Here is a 25,021-nt window from a genome sequence, read left to right as displayed (position 1 = left end):
CCACGTTCTCCCCAAATCCTGATGCCAGTCACTGAAGTCCCATCGTCCATCATCTGCTTAGCCTCCCACCATGGCTTCAACCAGAGCCACCTCCTCCCTGGAGTCTTCATGGCTTTACTTTCTGCACCTCATCTTCCTGGTGACATGAGGCTGTGAGCTCTGGGAGATCCTGGAATGGGTGGGTGCTGCCTTCTGGGTCTCCAAAGCCCCGCCCTACTTAGCACTCACCATGAGGCTCCAAGGCTCTTTGCTGAATGGACCCAAATTCAGGAGCTGAACTAGAGGCACAGCAACAGAGAGACCACCTGGGATGGGCGGGCCCCGGTTGGGGCACCTCTGCCCAGTGAAGTCAGCTTCTGTGGCCTCCCACGTGCCCCCGTGATCTCTTGGGAAGCGCTTTGATGGAGCTGGGACATTTGTGTTTACCGAAGAGTAGGATGGGACAGGCTGTGGCACAGGTTCTGGGTCCTTTTCTGAGGTCCTGGGGGTGGCCTTGCGCTTCTCCACTGTCAAATGGGCTGGGGGCCAGCCAGCTGCTGTTGGCATCTTTTGTCATTGTGTGATTCTGCTGGACCCTGAGGTCTTCTGATAGCCAAACTGGATGGGCCCTCCATGCTCCACTCCCCTTTCAGGCCCTGACCGCTACCACTAACCCCAGCTCTAATTTTGAAGGGGGGCAATATTCATCCCAAGTTGCCTCCGTTTACTTCAGTTACCACCTGGTGGCTTGTCGGCAGGGTTTCTGATGGTCCCTCTATCTCTGTGTGTATCATGGTGGCCAGCAGAGGCCCTCAGTCCATCTGTGCCCACCCCTTCCCATCTCTAAGCTTATGCATAGAGGGAACAGCCCCTCATCCTCACCAACTATGTCCACTTACATTCTATATACCCTTCAAGGCCACACCATGGACCTCTTCTTTCTCCATGACCTGGCGTTCAAGGGTCTCATGCATCTCTGCTTCTCCATATCCCACCCAATTCACCTCTTCACCTAGGGGAAGCTTCTTCCCATCCGCAGGAAAGCACACAGAGGAAGTGGGTGTTTGTTGAGCATCTACTATGTGTCAGGCATGGGGCTAGGTGTTTTGGAGGCTTTAAATGATATTCTTACTATATCACAGGTGCCCTGAGGGCAGGCACTAGTATCTCTGTTTTACAGCGGACACAGAGGCCCAGAGAGGTGAAGGGATTCGCCCAAGACCCCCCAGCCAGTAGTAATTTCTGACAGAAACACTGAAACATTTAAAAATCTATGCTAATATAAAATTTGATTCTCTACAGGGCAAAACTCTCAATCAGTATCACAAACCACTTACTACATTTTTTTTTTTTTTTTTAAGGAAAAGGAACTATCACTTGTTAAGCTTTATCAATCACTCACCCAAGAGCTTTCCCCGCTATCCCACTTAACCCTTGAAGCAATCCTGAGATGGAAGTGCTATCGTCTCCATTTGTTAATGTTGGATTTTTTTTTTTTAAATTAGAAAAGAAACACATATTTACTGTAGCCAAAGTCATACAGTACAAAAGTGCTTAAAATGTGCAGGTCCTTCCTTCTCCAGAGGGTCCTGCTGTCGACCCCAGGGTCTCCCACCCCGTGGCCACAGACAGGTATCAGGCCCTGGCCTGTTGGGAACTGAGCTGCACAGTAGGAGGTGAGTGGCGGGGGAGTGAGCAAAGCTGCATCTGTACAGACAGCTGCTCCCACCAATCGCATGCGGGGGAGTGAGCAAAGCTTCATCTGTACTGACAGCCGCTCCCACCAATCGCATGCGGGGGAGTCAGCAAAGCTTCAGCTGTACTGACAGCCGCTCCCACCAATCGCATGCGGGGGAGTGAGCAAAGCTTCATCTGTACTGACAGTCGCTCCCATCGCTCGCATTACCGCCTAAGCTCCACCTCCTGTCACATCAGCGGCAACATTAGATTCTCGCAGGAGCACGAACCCTATTGTGAATTGTGTGAGTGAGGGATCCAGGTTTTGTGCTCTTTCTGAGAATCTAATGCCTGATGATCTGTTACTGTCTCCCATCACCCCCAGATGGGACCGTCTAGTTGCCTGAAAACAGGCTCAGGGCTCCCATTGGTTCTACATTATGGTGAGTTGCATAATTATTTCATTATATATTACAATGCACTAGTAATTGAAATGAGGTGCACAATAAATGTAATGTGCTTGAAGCATCCCAAAACCATCCCCACCCCACCCCTGGTTCATGGAAAAATTGTCTTCCACGAAAGTGGTCTCTGGTGCCAGGGTTGGGGACTGCTGGTTTACACTCTGGAGAGTGAGCTTCCTGGCCCTTCTTTAATGCACACACATGCGTGGCCAAGCACATATGCATGCACACCATTATATATATATATATATTTTTAGTAGAGACAGGGTCACACTATATTGTCCAGGCTGGTCTTGAACTCCTGGCCTTAAGTGATCCTCCTGCCTCCACTTTCCAAAGTGCTGGGATTACAGGCATGAGCCACCCTGCCCAGCCCCCATCATGTATTTTAAAAATGAAAATGGCACTATGTTCCATCTATTGCTCTGCAGCGTGCTTCCTCCACTGAACAGTAAAGTTATCTATATAGTGAGCAAGTCCACACATGTATATTGGCTTCTTTTTCTGTGCTGCAGAGTAACCCATGGGACGACCGTCATTTATTTTATTTCAGTTTTCTGAGGTGGAGTCTCACTCTGTTGCCCAGGCTGGAGTGCAATGGTGTGATCGCCACTCACTGCAACCTTTGCCTTCCAGGTTCAAGCAATTCTCCTGCCTCAGTCGCCCAAGTAGCTGGGATTACAGGCATGTGCACTACGCCTGGCTAATTTTTGTATTTTTAGTAGAGATGGGTTTTCACCATGTTGGCCAGGCCGGTCTTAAACTCCTGACCTCAGGTGATCCACCCACCGTGGTCTCCCGAAGTGCGGGGATTACAGGTGTGAACCACGGAGCCCAACCACTATTTTTCTTCTTTTGATGATCATCCAGGCTTGCTTTCTCTCTCTGTCTCCCCCTCCCTCCCTCTCTTCCTGTCTTCCCTCCCCCGGCCTCTTTCTCTTTTTCTTTCATTAATGCTAACCATTACAGAGCTTACTAAGTGTCCAGGAGTGGTTTTAAGCACTTTACATGTATTGGCTTTTTAAATCCTCTTATCAACTTCACAAAGCAGGTGCTTTCCTTATGCTCATCTTGCAGCTGTGAAGACGGGCACAGAGAGACTCAATGGCTTGTCCCATCTCACAGCTTGTAAGTGACAATGCCTGCATCTGAATGCAGGGTTCGGGCTTGTAACCCCTAGACTACTTGTTTTTAGCAAAAAGTTATTTCCTAATTGCTACTGGATCCAATTGTGCTGAAAAGAACGACTTCAGCACATCATCTTTCTGCCCTCAAGCTAAAATTTCTTTTTTCTTTTTTGAGATGGACTCTCACTCTTGGCCAGGCTGGAGTGCAGTGGCATGATCTTTGCTCACTGCAACCTCTACCTCCTGGGTTCAAGTGATTCTCCTGCCTCAGTCTCCCGAGTAGCTGGGACTACGGGCAGGCAAAACCACGCCCAGCTAATTTTTATATTTTTAAGTAGAGATGGGTTTTCTCCATTTGGTCAGGCTGGTCTCAAACTCCTAATCTCAAGTAATCTGCCTGCCTCAGCCTCCCAAAGTGCTTCGATGACAGGTGTGGGTCACCATGCCTGGCATCAAGCTCATATTTCTATTGAATAAATTCCTAGATGTAAGTCTGCTGGGCCACAAGGTAGATATATTTGAAGAAATGATAGAATTTACCAAACCGATCTCTCTTCCTCAAGCTTGCTCCTGTTTACACTCCCACAATGCCTCTGATGGGCTCAGAAGTGAATGGTCCCAAGCTAATGGAACAGCTGAGGCCTGCTCCTCCTAATTCTATAATAAAAGACTGTCACTAAACACCTGAGTCCTCCAACCTCAGCTTCAGTGTGTCCTCGTGGTGCCCTCTTGCTCCATGACAAAGGTGGAACCTGGGCAAATTGCCCAGTTTGGGTTCTGGAGGGCAAGTCAGTTTCGTGCCTCCGTAAACATTAGCAGGCGTGAAGATGAGGAAGGCAGGAGTCTCAAACTGGTGCTGCCACGCACGGCTTATTCATCCCCAACTGCTGAGTCCTTAGGTCTTGGAAAATAACAAGAAAAACCTCAGATAGGGTGCTGGGGTGGTGGAGGCTCCGCCTGAACACTCACTGACAGTGAAAAACCAAAAGGGAACTAGGCACTTGTGAGGGACTCCAGTGGGGCTGCCATATCCATGCATACTCTGCAGGCTGCCTGGATCAGAATCCTCTAGGGGATCTGCTAGAAATGCAGATTGCTAGGTTCCCAACCAAGGGTGCCTAGCATCAGGTCTGGGGGTAGGCTGAGAATCCACTTTTTTTTTTTTTCCCCCCGAGATAGAGTCTCGTTCTGGCACCCGGACTGGAGTACAGTGGTGCGATCTCAGCTCACTGCAACCTCCGCCTCCTGGGTTCAAGCAATTCTCCTGCCTCAACCTCCCAAGTAGCTGGGATTACATGTGCCTGCAACGACCCCCCCCCCCACCCCAGGGTTGGAATTCTTAGTAGAGACTGGGGTTTCACCATGTTAGCCAGGCTGGTCTTGAACTCCTGACCTTCAGTGATTTGTCCTCCTCAGCCTCCCAAAGTGCTGGGATTACAGGAGAGCGCCACCGTGCCCAGCTGAGAATCCACATTTTTAAACAGCTTCTGGGGGGATCCTGATGCATGCTACCAAGGTCAGGGCTATTAAAAAAATATTAAAATTAAACAACCTTCCTGACGTGTGTGTGTGTTTATAAACTAAAAAATCCACTAAAAAGCATTCACAACAATAGGAATTTTGAAAATGGGATTTTCAGAATAAATATCCTGACATTTCCCCCACACTCCCTCCCTGGGAGGGTCAGCTTGTGTACTTCCCAGGGAGCCAGTGCCCCTTTCTGGAGGTCTCGGTTCTAGCTGGTGCTCTCCAAATGTTTGTAACCAGACAGAAATACCTTTGACATCATGACACGGCATATGTGTACGTGCACACACACACCACTGAAACGAAAGTTTAGCAAACCGAGACTTATTCCAACTACATGAGATTCTGGTAGTTTCTAGTCCAGTTTACTTTTTCATTTAAAAACAAAAAAAGCCAGTCACGATCCACTAAACTGATTTTATAACCCTCTCTGAAATGTTTTCCAACACCAGCAACCAATTCTCCAATTCTCCAGACGCCAACTGGGTGTACGACAATTCAGCTCAATTCTGACGCTAATTACCTGGATGGAGAGTTAGGCTCTGCAGACTTAGGGCTTCAGTCCCCCAAGACTGCCCCCTCTTCAGAGGCAGGTGCAAGTCTCAGGCCACCAGCGCTTCTGACCCGCCAGCTACAGATCAGAGCTTCCCAGGCACAGCCATGAGATTTCTTCTAGGGCCAGGATGCCCAGCCAGCCATCCCCTCCTCTTGCCATCCCCTCCTCCGGGACAGGAGGGTGGTGGCTTAGTCACAATGCTGGGCACATCCTAGGGTGGGGCAGGCCTGAGAGGCTCCTCTCTTCCTTCCTCATTCTGGGTAATGGCGCCCACATCTTGAGGCCAATGACTCCAGTGCCCAGGGCTGTGCTGCGGATCAGGCCCCATGATCCTTGCAAGGTGCTGAGCAGAGCACCTGGCACCAAGTAAATACTCAAGAAACCATCAAGCCTGTTCGTTCTCCTATCATCAAAGATGGAAACCCCAGCATCTCCCATCTCCCGCTGCCGCCTCCCTCGGTGGCTGCGCTCATCCCTCTGGTTCCCCTGGCTATTGTCTGGGGAATAGGGCCAGCATGGACGCAGCAGCCCCTTGCTGGTCTCTGCTCTCCCCTTCCTCCAATCCCACCACCTGCTATGGCCGGGTCGCTCGCTGAAGAGCAGTATGATTTCAGCAACAGGCTCACAGCACCTGCAGTAGGAAGTCCCTGCAACCTCCAGTCAAGGTGTTCGAGGCTTTCCAAGCATCTCATCTGCCACCCATTATGCGGTTCTGCCATGAAGCCACTCCTGAGGCTGCTCACAGCTTTCCCACTGCCAGGCCTTTGCCCATGCTGTCTTCTCTGCCTTAAATTCCCTTCCCGCCCTTCTTTGGCTGGCTCCCAACATCACTTTTCCATAAAGAGGACCTCAGGTCTCCCACATGTGGAGGGAGCAGCTGGCACGGGACAGCACAGGCATCCTCCCAGCCACAGGCCCGGCAGTCAGCCTCCTGGGCAGAAGCAGCTGGGGCTTGCAGCTCAGACACACTTGGGTTCAAATCAGTTCAGAATTTGGCTGTGACACTGGGGTAGTTCACATCCCCAGCCTCAGTTTCTCTCTTGTTTCTTCTCACTCTATAGTCCAGGCTGGAGTGCAGTGGTGCGATCTCAGCTCACTGCAACTTCCACCTCCCAGGTCCCGGTTCAAGCAATTCTCCTGCCTCAGCCTCTCAAGTACCTGGGATTACAGGCACGTGCCACCATGCCTAGCTAATTTTTGTATTTTTAGCAGAGATGGGGTTTCACCATGTTGGCCAGGCTGGTCTTGAACTCCTGACCTCAGGTGATCCACCTACCTTGGCCTCCCAAAGTGCTGGGATTACAGGTGTGAGCCACCATGCCCAGCTGCCTCAGTTTCTTTATCTATAACAGCAATAAGAACATGCTTGATGGTTTTTTGAGCCCTTACTTTGTCCCAGGCACTCTGCTAAACCCCTTCCAAGGATCACTGGGTCTGACCCTCAGCACAGCGTTGGGGGCTGTCATCACTGAAGTGTGTCTGCAGATGGTAATCCCTTCCCTAAAGGTGTTATTGCTGTAGGGGTTAGAGGCAGCTCTGGGCAGTCGCAGCACAAAGCCTAACCCAGCACAGATGCCCCATCAGCAGGAGCCAGTCACCAAGCCACTGCTGACACTCTACCCCCCGATGGCTTTACCAGCTCTACACACCCACCCACTAGCCTCAGTGGGGTTTGCCCTAAGTGCTGGCCCTTGGGACCATCACGGCTTGTTCTGGTGCTGAAGCCTCGCACATGCCTAGGGTGGCCCCAGATTTACTTTATGCTCCAGAGCTGCCCACAGGACCAGGCTGAGGTTGGGCTCACCCTGCAGGCGCACCCTCACTGGACTTCTCCCACTCCCCGTCCTGCTCCCCTACTCCCTCCTGCTTTTTCCTCGAGGGCAAGTCCTGAATCATCCCTTGGATATGAATCCTGTCCCAAAGTTTGCCCCTAGAGACCCCTAGCTAAGCAATTGGTATCATTCACCCGGAAGCAGTTCTCAAACCCTGGTCTGAGACAGGCTCATTATAAATGCAGATTCCTACTTTTAGGAGGCAGAGGTGGGTGGATCATTTGAGGTCAGGAGTTTAAGACCAGCCTGACCAACATGGTGAAACCCTGTCTCTACTAAAAAAAAAAAAAAAAAAAAAAAAAAAAAAAAAAAAAAAAAAAAAAAAAACAACAAATTAGCTGGGGTGGGGGTGGTGTGTGCCTATAGTCTCAGCTATTTGGGAGACTGAGGCAGGAGAATCGCCTGAACTTGGGAGGCAGAGGTTGCATTGAGCCAAGATCATGCCACTGCACTCCAGCGTGGGCAATAGAGTGAGACTCCAACTCAAAAAAATATATAGATTCCTGTGTCCCACCCCAGAGCCACTGAGTCAGGATCTCCTAGATAGACCCCAGGAGTCTGTATTTTTAACCAGCTCTTTGGTGACGGTGGGAGCCAGCCCCGTCTGGAAACCCTCTCTAGAGTCCTCATGCCAGTCCACGTAGGCTTTGCATTAGGTTTGGGGTGAGCATCTCAAAGCAGAGCCTGTCCCCTTTTTTACTTCTGGGGGACAGAGGCTGCTGACAGATCACAGCTGTGCTTCCTGAGTGCTAGACTGGGAGGGACGGGGGCGTCCTGCTCTGGAGAATTTTCACTGTGCAGCTTGGCCCTCTGGGGCCTGCCATGGTGTCCTGGAGAATGATCTCCAGGAATAGGCTCCCAGCCCAGCCACAGGCCCCCAGTGCTCACTGACCAGAGGGTCTGGGAAGGGAAAGGGCCTGGGTGGGCTTGCTCAGGGCCAGGCCGGTGGTTTGGCATAGTCTAACTAAACACCAGGACTGACAAGCATCCACTGAAACACCCCTCTGTGTCATGTTCTGGAGGTGACACAAGGCACATGACATACCTCTGGGATGTCACTCACTGCGCCTCCAGGAGTTTGACTCTGGAGGAGTCTGTAGGGCAGGACTTAGAATTGCACAACCACAGAGCTCTAGAACTTGAGTGTTCCATCTTGGCTAACATCCCCTTGATGAGGGAGGCAACCGGGGCCAGGAGGGGTCAGGTGACTCACACAGGGTCAGAGGCTATCCTAGGTGATGGCTCTCCAACTCTCAGCCCAGGGCTCTCCCTCCCACAGTATCTCACTTCTGAGCTGCTCACAAAATCAGGCCTTGGAGCTGACACCCCCCAAAATATGGTAATGCCAGGCTCTGTGCCCTGTGGCCTCCTTGAGAGTACCCTGGGAGTTTGAGGGAAGGCCCAGGGGCACCTGCTTTTCTGGAACATGGAGGAAAGGTTGAGAGGTGACAGCAGTAAGCTTGGTGACTATGGCTCCAGAGCTCCCTGGACACAGACGAAGTCTCTGCTCCAGAAAACCCCTATGGCCCAGTTTGTGGAAGTAGAATAAGGGCACTGACTGGGTGTGGGGCAGGGTGCTGTTTCTTTTTGAAACAGGGTCCTGCCTTGTCACTCAGGCTTGAGTGCAGTGGCACAATCTCGACTCACTGCAACCTCTGCTTCCTGGGTTCAAGCCATTCTCCTGCCTTAGCCTCCTGAGTAGCTGGGATTACAGGCATGTGCCACCACACCTGGCTAATTTTTCTATTTTTAGTAGAGATGGCGTTTCACCATGTTGGCTAGGCTGGTCTTGAGAACTCCTGACCTCAAATGATCCTCCCTCCCCGGCCTCCCAAAGTGCGGGGATTACAGGTGTGAGCCTCTGCACTGGGTCAGTGCTGTCTCTTTACCTGTGTTACCTTATTCCTTCCTCCAGCACCAATGTTATGATATTATAATTCCAATTTGACAGAAGAGGAGATTGAGGCTCAGAGAGATTGAATAACAAGCTCAAGTTCTGGGCTTTGCCATTATATCCTCATTCATTCATTCACAGCACATAGCATGTGTCAAACGCTGCTAGGCTTCTTCCACTATGGTTAAGAACTTGGAACCGGCCTCTCTGAGAGCCGAATGTGTCATAACGTGCCAAGGGCCAGGAGGCTTCTGATTTTTTTCCTTGTGGGCCTACAGGGACCTGTCAGCTCATCAGAATTATTGCGGGAAGCACACAGTGAGGCCTCTGTAGCACAGAGTCTGCACTTTGGAGCTGTATCTGCTTTGAAACCCTACCCTGCCGCCATTTACCAGCTGAGCAAGTGACTTCTCTCAGTCTCAGTTTCCTCATCCGTAACATGCGGATAGTGTGAGCATTTACCTCCTGAAACTGTTTGCAAGATTTCAAAAGAGAATGGCCATAAAAGCCCTTAGCACAGCACCAGGTACCTGGTGTGCCCTTAGAGGCGGCAGCTGTTAGCAGCAACTATTACTGAGACAGGAAAATAGGGTCTGGAGGCAGGGGACGTAAGGCCAGTTCGCACTTCAGCTATGACAGGAAATATCCTCTCCACAGGGTGTAGGTCAAGTAAATGACTTTGTAACTTTACTTCATCCTCTTCATTTACATAAGGTGTACCCCAAGTAACCAGTGGAATTCTCTAGAGGCTATTTGAGCTCCCCCAGATTCTGTAACAGTGCCCTTGAGCCCCTATGCTTGCGCCCGCTCCCACACTGTGGATGTACTTTCATTTTCAATAAAACCCTTCATTTCTTCTGTGTTTTGTGTGTTTTGTCCAGTTCTTTGTTCAAGATGCCAAAAACGTGGACACCCTACACCAGTGACATATGTTGGCAGGCCAGCCAGGGGGAAGAGGTAAGCCCAAAGTTTGAGATTTCTTTTTCTCCTTTCTCCTTTTCCTTTCTGCTCCATACAGGAGAATCTCTCTCTCTCTCTCTCTTTTTTCCTTTCCAACTCGGGACCCTTGGTGGGCAGTGCCTAAATACAGAAGCAACTGCAGGTTTCTGGCAATGGCCAGTGAAACTAAGGGGTTTCCAGTGGAGAAGCCTAGCTGCCACCGCCCAGCGCCCAGTTCACTTAAGGGACCAGGGTCTTTTTCATTTTTCTCCCCCTCTCTTTTTCAGCCTTTCAGTGGCTGTTTCCCAGTAGCTCCTTAGTAATTGAGGGTAATTCACTGGGGTCACTTACCAGTATTGTCTGAAGGCCCAGGAATGAATGGAATAATTGCCCTGTCCAGAATGGGGAAGGATTCTTTTTTTTTTTTTTTTAAATCTATTCCGAGTGTGGTCCCTGATCCCTGATCCCTACGGGTGGCAGCTCGGAGCAAATTTGCATATTTCAGGACTTAAACCATCTTTTTGTATACTAAATTATTCCCTTCTCCTGTTCAACTGGCTAAGGGCAAAAGAAACCCACCCAGCCTCCGGTTCCTATCATTAAAGTTCATGGAACGGGAAGCCTAGGAAAGCGTGTCCTTATCAAATTAGAAGGATGCTAAAAGTCGGGGATTACACCCAGGTGCCAAAGGAAAGCTCACAGCAGGCTCTCGAAGTGGTGCCAGTGCCCACCTAAGGTCAGAGACATCTGACACTTTAAGAGTAGACCCCGCAGGAGGATGCCTTCGGTAATCCTATAGACCTCAGCTTCCTCAAAGGGATGCTCTTAGCAGAGGTTCTGAGGTCTAGTACTGAGCTCCCCTTAGAATTTTCTCTTGCAGTTGCAATGCTGCTTGGCCCCCAAATTGTTTGGAATCTGGAGTTTACTGTCAACTGGGAAAGTGGGATAGCGTTGCATGGATCCCACGTGTGCTGCTGTTGTTAAGAACAAATAGCTCCTCTTCAAAGGGTTTTGGTTCTTGGCTCTTTGTTCCATTCTAAGAGGTCATCTTATCCATTCATCTGTTAGCCCTCCCTATCTCTGCTGTGCCTAAACACACCCAAGATGTCCTGTCCTGTCCTCCTCCTTTGATGAGGTCAACAGTAGCCAATCAGAATTAGCCTAGATTGTGCGGTCCGACCCCAGCCCACGGTGGAGGACCCAGGAACAGCCGTGTGCCGGGTATAAAAACCCTCGCTCTCACTGTTTTGGCAGCTGTTCTCTGTTTTGGCTCGCCCTCCTGTGTTTTGGTATGCTCTTCTTTGTTTTGTCGCGTTCTCCCTTGCCTCTGCTTCGAATGCAGGAAGCGCCCTTCTATAGAAGTAAATTGCCTCGCTGGGAAAACTTTTGCCTGAGTGCTGATTTCACTTTGTGGCAACGACAGTTCGTTTCTAACAATCTGGAGGCTTGCCTGGGATTCCCATTCTCCTCTGCGGAAGGAGTCTCTGGTCATCTCCCGGCGTAGACCTGTCCCACTGCCTCGTTGTGGTGGCCTCAGGGGTTCGAGATCAAGACCCCACTTGCTGTGACGAATAAACCTGGACTCTTAGCAACCTGAGAAGCAAAGGCTTCCTATGAACTCCGCGGTGACCAGAAAACTCTGTGCACAGACCAAGGTAAGAAAAGCCACAGGGGTGGCGAAGTATTTCCTTGGTTGACCTGCTCCCTCCCCAGGTGGAAGGTGTGTGTGAATGGTCAGTGCAGTGCTGCTTGTGTGATTGGTGATAAGGACTACTGCTGTGTGGAGTGAGTGGGTCCTATCTGCGGTTCCATGGTCACCTCATGTGCCATCCATGGGGCTATACTGGCACACCAACGCTAAGAAGGACTTAATTTCCCAAGAGGAAGCAGCCAGATAGGACGAAGCGAACGGAAATGAGGGCAAGGAACCTCCAGTTGGGTGGAGGGAGGCTGTCTCTAGAGAAAAGGGAAGGCAAGAGATCTCTTGTGAGAGAGGTTGAGCCACACATACACTCGAGGGAGCATCCAAAAACTCCAAGATGGGAAACACTCCCAGTAAGACAGGGAAGTATGGGGACAGTCGGATCCCCTCTGATAGTCCTTTAGATCTCATGCTAAAATATTGGAAAGAAAATGAGAGGACTAGGTGCAAGAAAAAGCAACAGATGATAAAATACTGTTGCTGCATTTGGACCAAGGAATCCATCCTCAAACCTGAAGTCTTCTGGCCAAAATTTGGATCAGATGAGGATTGGGTCTGTCAACTTTTAATTTAGTATGTGAATGTCAAAAGTTTGATCTTGCAGGAAGAAATAGACTATGCTCTCTGCTGGAGAAAAGGACCTGTTCCCCTTTTTCCCCTAAAGAATGCAGGCGAAGGATTAGATGTCACACTCCCCAAAGTAGGCGTAGTAAAACCAACCCCTAGGCAGAAGGATCCCATGCCTGGGACCCTCTAAACCACCTTCCTCCATTTAATTTCCCCCCCAATTTACCTGCCCCCTCCCCAGGCAGCTGCTGCCACCCTGGACGCAGTCCTAGATCCTTCTCCTACTCCTATTATTCATCCCCCTTATAACCTGACTCTTGGGAATTACTGCCGCCCCATGAGTCTGCTCCTGGTCAGCCTAAGTATCCTTCCCTCAAGGGACTACTGCAGGAAGTAGAGCAATGTAAAAAAGACTTTCAAAATCTTCTTTTTCCCTCTGCCTCTACAGAATCAGCTCCAACTCTCTTCTCTTTGAGAGAGGTGCCCCAGGGAGAAGGAGCTGTTGGCTTTGTAAAATGCTCCTTTGACTAGTTCAGAGGTTTGAGGTTTAAAGAAAGAGCTTAAGCCACTGCTAGATGACCCATAAGGGGTAGCAGACCAAACTCATCAATTCCTAGGCCCCCAGTTATATATGCTTGGGCTGAATTGATGTCCGTCCTGGGTATCCTCTTCTCAGGGGAATAAAGGGGAATAATTTGCAGGACCGCTATGACAATATGGGAACGTGAATACCCTCCCGGCCAAAATGTTCCCACAGCAGACCAGCATTCCTGGCCCTAGATCCTCAATGGGATAATAACAACGCAGTCCACTGAGAAAACGTGAAAGATCTTAGACAAATGATAATTAAAGGAATTCGGGAATCAGTGCCCTGCACTCAGAATCTTTCCCGAGCATTTGACATGCAGCAGGAAAAAGATCATGGCCCCATGAAATTTCTAGAAAGACTAAAGGAACAAATGAGGAACTATGCAGATTTAGATCCAGAAGACCTTCTCGAGCAAGGAATGCTAAAGCTACATTTTGTCACAAATAGCTGGCCAGACATTGCAAAGAAGTTGCAGAAACTAGAAAACTAGAAAAACCAGTCCATAGAGGAACTCCTAGGGGAAGCCCAAAAAGTTTATGTGAGGAGAGATGAAGAGAAGCAAAAACAAAAAACGAAACTTACGCTATCCAGCTTCCAACAGATGGCTTCAAGCCCATACGCTTCTAAAGAGAGACTCCGGGGGGCCAGGAATTATAAAGGGTCCAAACTTCTGTTTGGAGAACCCAGGCCTCCAACTAAGGGACCCAGACCCTCAGCTACCAGGCCCTCTAAAGCATATGGGGGAACAAGGCCAAAGACTCCTAGAACTGAGGGAGAGGAAGGATGGGGTAAGGGCTTCGGATGTGGAAGAGCAGGCCCCTTCGAAAGAGAATGCCTCGGGTAAGGAAAGGAAAAAGAGACCGCTCACGGCATTCGAGGAGGAACAGGGAGTCAGGGGCTCTGTCTTTTCTCTAAAGACCCACCAAGAGCCCTTGACAGACTTAGAGGTGGGACCCAAACATGAGCTTACCACCTTTTTAATAGATTCTAGGGCTGCTCACTCCTCTGTTTGCTATACGCCCTCTAGTATAAAGTCATTAGAGGAACTTCTTGCCTCAGGAGTGAGAGGGGAAGGATTGAAAGCCAAAGTTGTAGAAGAAATAGAAGTTAAATACAAAAATCGATCAGCTAGTATTAAATCCCTGCTAATCCCTGAAGCAGGACAAACCTGTTAGGAAGGGACCTGATGTTAAAACTAGGAATAGGCCTACATGCCTGGCCTGAAGGATGTTTCACTTCATTGAACCTGCTCACCACCCCCAGAGAAAGTTACATTCACCCCAGTGTATGGTCAAAAGAAGGGAACCAAGGGAAACTATGAATCCCCCCAATTCATATAAAGTTGAAAACCCCTAGGGAAATAGTAAGGAGAAGGAAATGCCTAATTCCTCTAGAAGGCAGGATAGGCTTCAAAACTGTAATGGAAGGTCTTATTCAGGATATCAGGATAAGTTATTGAGCCCTCTACGTCTCCATATAATGTCCCTACATTACCTCTAAAGAAATCAGATGGGTCATATGGGCTAGTACAAGACCTCCGGGCCATTAACCAAATACTCCAAGCTACTCACCCTGCTGTCCCCAATCCTTACACTATCCTCAGCAAGATTCCACATGACCATCAGTGGTTTCACAGTAATAGATTTAAAGGATGCCCAAAGACAGCGGAGACATACATGCTTTTAAATGGGAAGATCCTCATTCGGGGCGAAATCAACAATACTGCTGGATGGGCTTGCCCCAAGGATTTACAGACTCTCCTAACCTGTTTGGCCCAATTCTTGAACAAGTCTTAGGGCAGATATCCGTCCCAGAGTAAGAAAACTAATAAGCAGGCCCTAAGAAAACGACCTTTTAGGGGCAGAAGCCCAGGATTGAGGCCATTTCAAAGCATTCAAGTTGACTATGCTGAAATGCCTCCACTAGGTCACCTTAAATACCTATTAGTAATAGTAGACCACCTCACTCATTGGGTGGAAACCATTCCCCTCCTCAGCTCAACAGCTAATACTGTGGTCAAATTATTACTAGAGAACATAATTCCCCCATTCAGGCCAGTAGAAGACACTGACTCAGACAAGGGACCCATTTTTTTTTTTTTAATTGCAAATAACATTAAAGGGCTTACCCAAGCTTTAGGAATCAAATGGGAGTTCCATAACCCCTGGCATCTGTCCTTATCAGGAAGAATAGAAAGGATGAATCAGACTTTAAAGAATCCTCTAACTAAGTTAATTTTAGAAACTTGATTACCCAGGCTAAGTGTCTTCCCATCATTCTACTCAGGATCCGAACTGCCACTCGAACTATGGGTTACCATATTTAAGTTTCACTAGTGATATTCTCACTTTTGAGACTAAAGATCAGTTCCTTAGGAACTGTATACTTGGTCTGTCTTGTATCTTATCATCCCTTAGGACTAAAGGTCTCTTGATGCAAACCCCACCTCTTGAGTTTCCAGTCCATCAGCACCAGCCTGGAGACTACATCCTCATTAAGAGCTGGAAAGAAGAGAAGCTTGAACCGTCCTGGGAGGGACCATATCTAGTGCTCCTAACAACTGAAACTGCAGTCCGAACTGCTGAGAAAGGATGGACCCACCACACCCAAGTCAAGAAAGCACCGGCCCCTCCGGGGTCATGGGCCATAGTCCCAGGAGAAAATCCTACCAAACTAAAGCTAAGAAAAGTTTAACTCTCTTTTCTCTATTCTATTACTCCTTTTTCTTTCCTTGTTCTGTTACTAGCTACCTCATTATTAATGTAACTAGATCAGACTCACCCCAGATCATCGCCTTTGATGCTTGTTTAGCTGTGCCTTGTGGGGATCTCCAAAGCCAGAGAGAGCTTGCAGCAGCAGAGAAATATCTCTGCCCCTCCAGAGTAGATGCTTCCAGGTTTTTTAGGTACCCATTATGTCATACTTGGGAATATGTTGTTTGGAACACTCAAAGTCAAGACTGGGTCCCCTCAAGGGATTTCCCGCTAGCAGTTCTAAAGCCCTATATCCATTTTACTAAAGGAAGTGCCCCTCCCGATTGTCAATATAACCAATGTAACCCGGTGCAAATTTCCATCACCATCCCAACTCTCCAGGATTCCTCCCCAACCCTAAGCCGTTTATATGGTATGGGAGTAGATGTAACAGGAAAAGACCCCATAGGAGTCTTCAGATTGGACTTCATTGCACCCCCACCCGCCAAGTCCCCACCTCCAACCTCTTCTCGACCTGCCAACCAGACTGTCGTTTCATCTCCACCCAATGACAGGACCAAAGTGGCTATTGTAGAGGTTAAAACTTTACAACAAACACTGGCAATTGAGACAGGATATCAGGATGTAAATGCCTGGATGGAATGGATTGAATATTCCGTTCGCACTCTAAACAAAAGCGACTGTTATGTTTGTGCACGCGGTAGGCCAGAGGCCCAAATTGTCCCCTTTCCACTTGGATGGTCTTCTGACCAAGTGGGCATGAGCTGTATGGTAGCTCTTTTCCAACACCCCACAGCCTGGGGTAATGAATTCTGTCAAGCTCTCTCTCTGCTATTCCCTGAAGTTCAACACTCTGTGGGTCAGCTGCCGAGGGCCATCCAGCTTCCATCTCCAGACACCAATTTTACTTCGTGTCTCTCACGACATGGAGAAAATCTGGCGTTCTTTGGAGACCTAAAGGGATGCAGTGAGGTGAAGCCTTTCCAAGAGCTTACCAATCAGTCTGCCCTTGTTCATCCCCGAGCTGATGTATGGTGGTATTGTGGTGGACCCCTACTGGACACTCTGCCAAGTAACTGGAGTGGCACTTGTGCTCTAATTCAGTTGGTCATCCCTTTCACCCTGGCATTTCATGAAACAGAAAAAGAGAAACTACAACACCGTAAAACGAGAGCGGCTCCCCTTGGATCTTTTGACTCTCATGTCTATATAGATTCGATTGGAGTCCCACGGGGGGTGCCTGATAGATTCAAAGCCCGAAACCAAATAGCTGCAGGATTTGAATCCCTACTTCCATGGATATCTATTAATAAAAATGTAGATTGGATAAATTACATCTATTATAACCAACAGCGATTTATAAATTACACTACGGATGCTATCAAAGGAATAGCTGAACAATTAGCACCTACTAGCCAGATGGCGTGGGAAAACAGAATGGCCCTAGATATGATATTAGCAGAAAAAGGTGGAGTTTGTGTTATGATAGGAGCCCAATGCTGCACCTTCATTCCCAACAACACAGCTCCTAATGGAACAATTACAAAAGCTTTACATGCTCTTACCTCCTTATCAAATGAATTGGCCACAAATTCTGGGATAAATGACCCTTTCACAGGATGGTTAGAGAAATGGTTTGGTAAATGGAAAGGATTCTTTGCCTCTATTCTTAGCTCTCTTGCAGTCGCAATGGCTGTGCTTGTTTTTGTTGGATGCTGCATTATTCCCTGCATTCGTGGACTGATCCAAAGACTTGTGGAAACAGCTGTCAGCAAAAGCTTCCCTACTTCTTCCAAATCCTATACTGATAAGCTCTTCGTCATGAAAGAACTACAAAGACGAGCCATGTTAGATAAGTTTAAAGAAGAAAATGTATAAATTCAAGAGGGGGAAATTGTTGTTAAGAACAAATAGTTCCTCTTCAAAGGGTTTCGGTTCCTGGTTCATTGTTCTATTCTAAAAGGTAATCTTACCCTTTCATCTATTAGCCCTCCGTATCTCTGCTGTGCCTAAATATGCCCCAGATGTACCGTATTTGTCTTCCCCGTCAATCACCCACCCTTACCTCCTTTGATGTAGCCAATCGGAATTAGCCTAGATTGTGCGGTCTGACCCCAGCCCACAGGGGAGGATACAGGAACAGGGTCTGCGTCAGGGATAAAAACTGCTCTCCTTTGTTTTGGCATGCTCTCCCTTACCTCTGCTTCGCATGCAGAAGCGTCTTCTATAGAAGTAAATTGCCTTGTTGAGAAAACTTTTGCCTGAGCGCTGGTTTCACTTTACGGCACCGACAATTTGTTTCTCACACTGCTGTTCTAAGCATGGGGCCTGGTCAATGTGTGATTCCCTCCTTTTCTTTGGCCCCAGTCCTCTTTAGAGTCCGGGGAGTTTTGCTCTTTAAAAATCAAACTGCCATGAAGACTGCTTTCCCCGAAATTTTGTTTCATAGATTTCATTGGATTATCTATTGGGGCAAAGTAAAACCAGCGAGCTTGTATTGTTATCTCATGGCTAAAGTTCCAAGCTATCGCATCTGCGTTTATGCATGTGTATACATGTCTAGTTGTGTGTATGTGTGTATACATTTGTTGTTACATGTCGTGTCAACCAAAATTGACTTGTAGGTAGAAGAGTGCTAATAAGTAAGTCTGAGCAATTTTCAGGTTCACTTTTCTTAAGAATAACTTTACTAAACAAGTTAGCTTAAAAATTATTGGTGGAATAAAAACAAATGCCTTCAGAATTGTCAACACACATTTTGTCTGAATTTTATATTTCCCTTTGCTAGATATTTTAAAATGTCATTGTTAATTCAAGCTGGCAGCTGCTTGGAGCAAGCCTGCTTCCCATTCTATTCAAAGTCTCACGAGTTAAGTGCATACCTGATTGCCCTATTTGGAAAGAGTAATGGGAAATTCAAAAGAATGCAACCATTTGTCTCACACCTACCTGTGATCTGAAAGCCCCCAAGTCCCCTCCCTGCCTTAAGTTGTCCCACCTTTCCTGACCCAACCAGTGTTCATGTTACGTATGTTGATCGATGTCACCTGTCTCCCTTGTTAAAAGTAAAAAAATAAGTACAGTGAATGGGATAAATATTTTAGGTAAACTTTTTGTGTAAATCAAATTCTTAAAGTTATTTTTGACGCTCATTTACTATCTGAGTCATTTCCAGTTAAAAAAGGTTGTGATATGGGGAAATATGTTTCTAAAATTGTGGAATTGCTCTTGTCTATAAATGCCCATATCTAATAGTTCAGGATTTCTTGCTTTTTAGGGTTTCAGTAAGAGTTTAAGTTACTAAGGATAAAAATTCTAGTTAACATGTAATTTCATATACAAAGTGTGCCAGAAAGGGTTATGTTATTAGTGGAAAAAAAAAGAATAATTTTGCCTATTTCAGAAATTATCTAAAAGTTAGTTCAAATTACAGATCTGAAAAGATTATTTATGAAACAATATAGCAAGGAACCATTAAATAGGGGAGAAAGATGTGGACAAAGTTTAAATAATAAAACATTCTTTAAGACCTGATAAAGAATTGGAGACATTTGGTTAACTAACATTTTTATAGTTAAAGCTGTTAGTCTTGATTAAAGTAACGAGGACTAAACTCTGATTTTTGAAATAGTGTCCAAATGCCTATCTAAGGGGTCTGAGGAGCCATGCCCTACAAACCATAAAATTCTCATCAGATGGGTTTCATTTAACCCTATATAGTGTGACTTATTTTCCAACCTGACTCTGGCATAACATTACGAGACAAAGAAGAAAATAAAAATATTTTTCCCCCAAAACACGTTTTTTGGTCACATTTTGAAATGGCCCTGAAAGCCGTCCTTTGTGGGGGGAAATTCTCATCTGTAAAGAATCCCTATTAACATAGCTAGACCTTTTCCTTCCAGGCCTGTCCTCTCCAATTCCAAATAGCCACTTCTTTGGCTTTTAAAAATTGTTTAACTTGCCTGCTTTCCAGCTAGGTAAAGGCCTGCGGACAGGTGGAGTTGGCTCTAGCTATGCTGGGAATAGTCAAACCTCGTCAGAACATAACTTAACAGGTTTTATGTTAAGATTTGCCATTATAACATGCAATTAAGACTACTAGAAACAGTTTTATATGCAAAGTAAGAACAGTAGAATGCGTTTTTTTTTTTTTTTTTTTTTTGTAAAAGGTTATAAAAAGTTTTTAGTGCTTGAAAATTTCTGAGCCATTTTGGCAAAATAAATAATTTATAGTGTTCTGGAATTCCAAAATCAAACTTTAGTTTCAAAATTGTCTTTCCTAAGGTCTGACTCTTTGGATGGATCAGAGGGTCCCTGAAAACATCCACAAAGGAGGTAAACAGGGTTATTTGACACGTTTAGGTACATGGGATTGCCAAATGATGTTCGATTTTTTTGGGGTTATATTTTTGTGAATAATAGTAATATATGTTCCAAAATTATATGGGATTTCTAACATTTTAATGTCTAAGTATATGCTATCAATTACAATTATGGTTATTATGTTAAGTTACTATAAACCACAAAAATAACCAAATTTTCTTGTCAGTGCTATGTACCTAATCAGGAAAAACAACTGGTATCCAAAGGATGTAAGTCTAATGTTAATAAAGCATGGCCTCGTGGAGAACCAGCATGGCCATCTTGTCCTTCCTGAGTCCTTGCAGCTTTTACTATTAAAAGTTCTGCATTCCATGACTCACCATGGAAAAGATAAAATGATGCAAATCGAATACATTGATGTAGTGACTTATAAATTACTATAATAGTTTATAATCAATGCTTGATCACATCTTCCTGGGAAAACAATTAAAGCTTCAGGTAGATTTGGTCACCTGATGAGCCATTTAAACATTTTATAAAGGGATTTCATTCCGTTGTTATTTTCAGTGCACGTGTTCTGGTTGTATGAAAGCTTTCCCATGCAGGCGGGTTGATGTTATAACAGTAGATTATTATGCTACAGTGTATTTTCACCAGGTAAAAACGCTTTTTATAGTTTGGATCTTCTGAGAACATCAGAGAAAGACTGTCCTTGCCATCCACACTGCAACAAAACTTTGGGACCTTAAACTTTGGGTTCACAACCTCACAACTGAGAAGGGTCCCTCCACGCTCTTGGAGCTGTGCAGCCATTGGAACCCTTGGGGTAAGGCTAACAGGGTGGTTTCTCCCCAGAAGATGGAATCCTTGAAGCAAACAGCTCTTCCCAAGTTCACAGGTTAAGGCTTCTACTATCATGAAACTCTTATCTTTGAATATTTTCCCTTGCTTATGCCTCTATGAACAATAGACATGGAAAAGGGTCTGTTATGTGCAGTTTTATTTGCGAAGGGGTTTGCAGCCAGCCTTATACATGGATAAACTTATACTTTGATGGATAAAGGATAAAGGTGCAATGTAGGTTTTAAAAAAAAACTTTCATGGTACCTCATTAGGGTCGCCTCATAATCAGTCAGAAACAAAACATTGGCTCATTCTTCTTAACCCACATCACGGGTTAAAGAGAACACTGCCAGGTGGCCTTCACTCTTCTACAAGGGCATCATTTGTTTGGCCCTTTTCCCATGGTTTAAAGGGAAAGAAGCAATGATTAGAAATGTATTCCTCATGATAGGCTCTATAGCAGATTCTACTGTAAAGGCTACAGCTACACAACAGACTTCAAATTCTCTTGTGAAAGTTATGATAGACTTGGCTGAACAAAGAAGTATCTGTGCAGCTGCTGGCACTTGTGGCCTCTGGAGAAATACATTAAATGAAGATTATAGAAATTCAGTGGTAGGGGATTAACAGAGAAACTGCTTAGTTAAGTCATGCTTTGATCTATTTGATTTCAGGAGGTTTGGTTTACGGCAACCTTGGGTAAGGAGCACACTCCAATTTCTCACTATTGTCCTCCCAACAGTCATAATAATGGGTCTCCCTGGTAAGCTGGATTCTCTCAAAGGTTTTGAATGCTTGCATGCAGCCATCTCTAGAATGTCACATGGTTTCTCTTCAGCTGGAATAACAGGAGCTGAAAGAAGTGTGTGACCAGGAAGACACCGTATCCTATGAATGACATGCTGAGACTGGAAACCCAAAATGACGGTAACTGAGAGTGGTGTTAAGACGCTAAGTTTTGGTCACACTCTCACTTAAGTGAGAACTTAACCAAAAAGGGGGAGTTTTTTTAAACAAAATTCTAGGAAGCCATTGTTTTGGACTAAGCTCATGCACTAGGCCCCAACAAACCAAACCAAACCAAACCAAAATGGAATCACTTGTGCTAAGGCTTTAAGGAAACACATAGATTCTAGAACAGACCAGGTTTTGCTCTTTTCTCCTGCAAATCTCTATAACAAACATTCCTGACAGCATAGGTAGCCACCCCCTGAAGTTCCCATTAAATCTTTTAACCAAATTCATTTCCTCTCACCTAGAGACATCAAGCTTCAGATGATCATGCAACAAAGCCTCCAGTCAGTTCCAGGTGAAGACACCACCCCGGCCATCAAGAAGCTACCCTGCCTTCACCAGACGGAGCAGATGAGAGTTCCTTGATCCCCAATAGGTACAGACTATGCCCCAAGCCAGCATGAAGCAGTTATAGAAAAGAAAAAGACCACTGGTTCCTCTGCCTCCCATAAAGATTGATCATATCTCTCAGGGAAGAGATGAGGCAGGAAAATAGGTTCTGGCGGCAGTGAACATAGGTCGATTCATACTTCAGCTAAAACAGGAAATAACCTCTCCATAGGGCGTAGGCCAAGTAAATATCTTTGTAACTTTCCTTCATCCTTTTCATTTACATAGGGTGTACCCCAAGTAACCAATGGAATCCTCTAGAGGGTATTTAAACTCCCCAAAATTCTGTAAGAGGGCCCTTAAGCCCCTATGCTCGGACCCACTCCCACACTGTGGAGTCTACTTTCATTTTCAATAAACCCCTTCGTTCCTTTCTTGCTTTGTGTGTTTGGTCCAATTCTTTGTTCAAGAAGGCAAGAACCTGGACATCCTCCACCGGTGACATTATCAGCCTCACCTTTCCTGCCCATCTGGACTCAGGAGGGTTCTGGCAGCTGGGGAGGGGTGGTCTAGGATGAGCATGGTTTTCATCAGAGGCAGCAGGGAGTTGTGGGCCTGGAGCCCACTGCTGGACCCCAACACACCACACCCAGTCTCTCACCAGCCCTTGTTAAGATCCTGTAGCTTAAGTCATTGGCTTACGGCACCAAAATGTATTTTTTAATTCTTACCCCAAACCAGTTCTGAATAAACAGACAATTCTCAGGGTGGTTAGCAGACACCCACTTCACCCAGCAGCTGCTTAGTAATCACAAGCCACCTCCCATGAAGGGGGATCAGCTCCTGTTATTACCCCTACAGGAAGATCCTTCTAGAACCCCTCCAATGGGGGACTGGTCCACACAGGACTCCAGGCTGTCATTGAAGCTGATAACACAGGAAGCTGGGAGACAGGTTGAGAGCCACAGGTGCAGGTGTGGAAGGAGGGGCTCTTATTAGCTAATGTGAGAAAGCCTCTCAGAGCCTCAAGTCCCCTTGTGGTTCCCAGAGGGGACTGTGCCCTCTCTCTGCATCCTCTGGGCTGCATCCCTCCCTCTGGGACTTCCCTGCGAAGTCCCCTGCACCCACCCAGGGTTGCATAGGATGTCTGCTGCAACCAGACGACCTCCTGCAGGGCTGGGTCTACTCACCTACTGACACAGTAGAACGCAATCAGTCTGAAGATGTCCTCAAACACAAGAACGGAGCCTTCCAGGTACGATACTGGGGAGAGACAAGAAGGGCCTTGGGTGAGGTGAGTATTCTGCCAAGGAAAAGGGGGAAAAGAGGGGACACATCTGCCGTGCTCATTCTGGGTCCCATGCCGGGTTGTATGTGGCCCCATACACATCAACTGCCAGCTGGACCTCAGGTATGTGAGAAATGGACTTCCGTCATGTCAATCCACTGAGATTTTAGGGGATTATCTATTTGTATTAGTCTGTTTTCTGGCTGCTGATAAAGGCATACCTGAGACGGGATAATTTATAAAGAAAAAGAGGTTTAATGGACTCACAGTTCCACGTGGCTGGGGAGGCCTACAATCATGGTGGAAGGCGAAAGGCACAGAGCAGAGAGAGAATGAGAGCCAAGCAGAAGGAAAAACCCCTTATAGAACCATCAGATCTCGTGAGACGTATTCACTACCATGAGAATAGTATGTGGGAGACTGCACCCATGAGTCAATGATCTCCCACTGGGTCCCTCCCACAACACACGGGAATTATGGGAGATATAATTCAAGATAAGATTTGGGTGGGGTCACAGCCAAACCACATCACTATTAGAATAGCTGGTGTTAATATACACTCATCATTTTTGGCAAAATAACGCAGAAGGTTCTAGACTACAATGCGGAATTAAACATTTTTAATAGATCACAGTCATCCCAAGCAGCAGTCTCAGAACTTGGCAATTCTGAGGCCCAGGAGAGGCCAGCAGAAGAGGTGTTGCCCAGTTCCGCCACAGCCTCCAGGAGGAACATAGGTTTGGGACACAGCAGTGGAGCCACTGGCCTTTCACCCAGATCTCCAGGGCCTCTTAGAACCTAACCTGATTGGCTGCACAGCTCCCCCAAGGGTAAGGGCTACCCTAACGTTTATAGCTTTGGCAAGGAAGAGGGATCAAAGCTTTTGTTCAAAATCCATGCCAGGGTGGATGTGGCTGCTTGGAGGGGCAGGGTGCCAGGATGTGACTGTCAGTGCCCGAAGCCGGGGCCAGACTGACCAGTGCAGAACACAGCACCACGCTCTGCTCTGCTTGGGAGAGCCAGGGCGAGGGGCTCACAGGGGCTCAGCAGGTTGTTGGAGGTCCCACTGTTCATTGGTGCCCGGCAGGCACCAGCTCCCACAACTCCTGACTCAGCCTCGCACTCCCCGCACCGAATAGTCATGCTCCCTGCAGGTGGGAGCCCCACATGAGTGCTCTCTGGCTCCAGAGGGGCCAAGAAACATGTGGACGTCCCACTGTGGTCTCAGTCTCCCAAGGTTCTAGTTTCCACGTGATAGAGAGGGAAGGCACGACCCGGCTTCCAGGTCCGGCTCTGAGCCTGGAACGCACAATGAGGCCTCGAGCGCACCCTTTCCCCCTCAGTGCCTCTGTCCTTCTACCTGTAAAGGGAAAGGAGCCCTTCCCTAAAGCCACACATACATAGGGGACATCAGTTTGTGGTTCTGTTTTCAAAGCCCACGACAGTACCCCACAGCATTAGAGGTCTCTGAGATGCTTACAGGGACACATGAACCAACGTGTTGTGTACGATTAGCTTCGTTTTTATATTTGCCTTCTTTCTGCATATCAAACTGTTCTCAACAGTTCACATAATTAAAAAAAAATAATTTGTCTATTTATGGCAAGGAAATCATGGTTCCCCATTGGGATAGGTATAAAGTTTTAAAAGAGA

The 25,021-nt window shown here is 46.9% G+C and overlaps 2 protein-coding genes across 3 annotated transcripts in view; one reads left to right on the top strand and one right to left on the bottom strand.

Annotated features, from left to right (window-relative positions):
- LOC108316839 (ras and Rab interactor 3) overlaps positions 1-25,021 on the bottom strand; it is a 133,706-nt gene that overhangs the window by 50,722 nt on the left and 57,963 nt on the right. For both annotated transcript variants that reach the window (XM_017546972.2, XM_017546971.2), the window contains exon 3: positions 23,271-23,343. In XM_017546972.2, the coding sequence (XP_017402461.1) occupies positions 23,271-23,343 (73 nt within the window). The remainder of the gene's footprint in view (positions 1-23,270; positions 23,344-25,021) is intronic.
- LOC119473916 (endogenous retrovirus group S71 member 1 Env polyprotein-like) lies at positions 10,231-23,350 on the top strand. The gene is made up of 2 exons (XM_037745167.1): positions 10,231-11,650; positions 15,271-23,350. The coding sequence occupies exon 2, from the start codon at positions 15,445-15,447 to the stop codon at positions 17,443-17,445; it is 2,001 nt and encodes a 666-aa protein (XP_037601095.1). The 5' UTR covers positions 10,231-11,650; positions 15,271-15,444; the 3' UTR covers positions 17,446-23,350.

The sequence above is a fragment of the Cebus imitator genome, unplaced genomic scaffold (genome assembly GCF_001604975.1).
Source record: "Cebus imitator isolate Cc_AM_T3 unplaced genomic scaffold, Cebus_imitator-1.0 Scaffold193, whole genome shotgun sequence".
In the NCBI taxonomy this organism is placed as follows: Eukaryota; Metazoa; Chordata; class Mammalia; order Primates; family Cebidae; genus Cebus; species Cebus imitator.
Note: the sequence above shows the minus strand (reverse complement) of the source record. Positions and strands in the feature narration are given on the sequence as shown.

Bases quoted from the DNA above. Each gene is read 5' to 3' on its own strand.
- LOC119473916 (XM_037745167.1), top strand. From the start codon at position 15,445: ATGGACCCACCACACCCAAGTCAAGAAAGCACCGGCCCCTCCGGGGTC.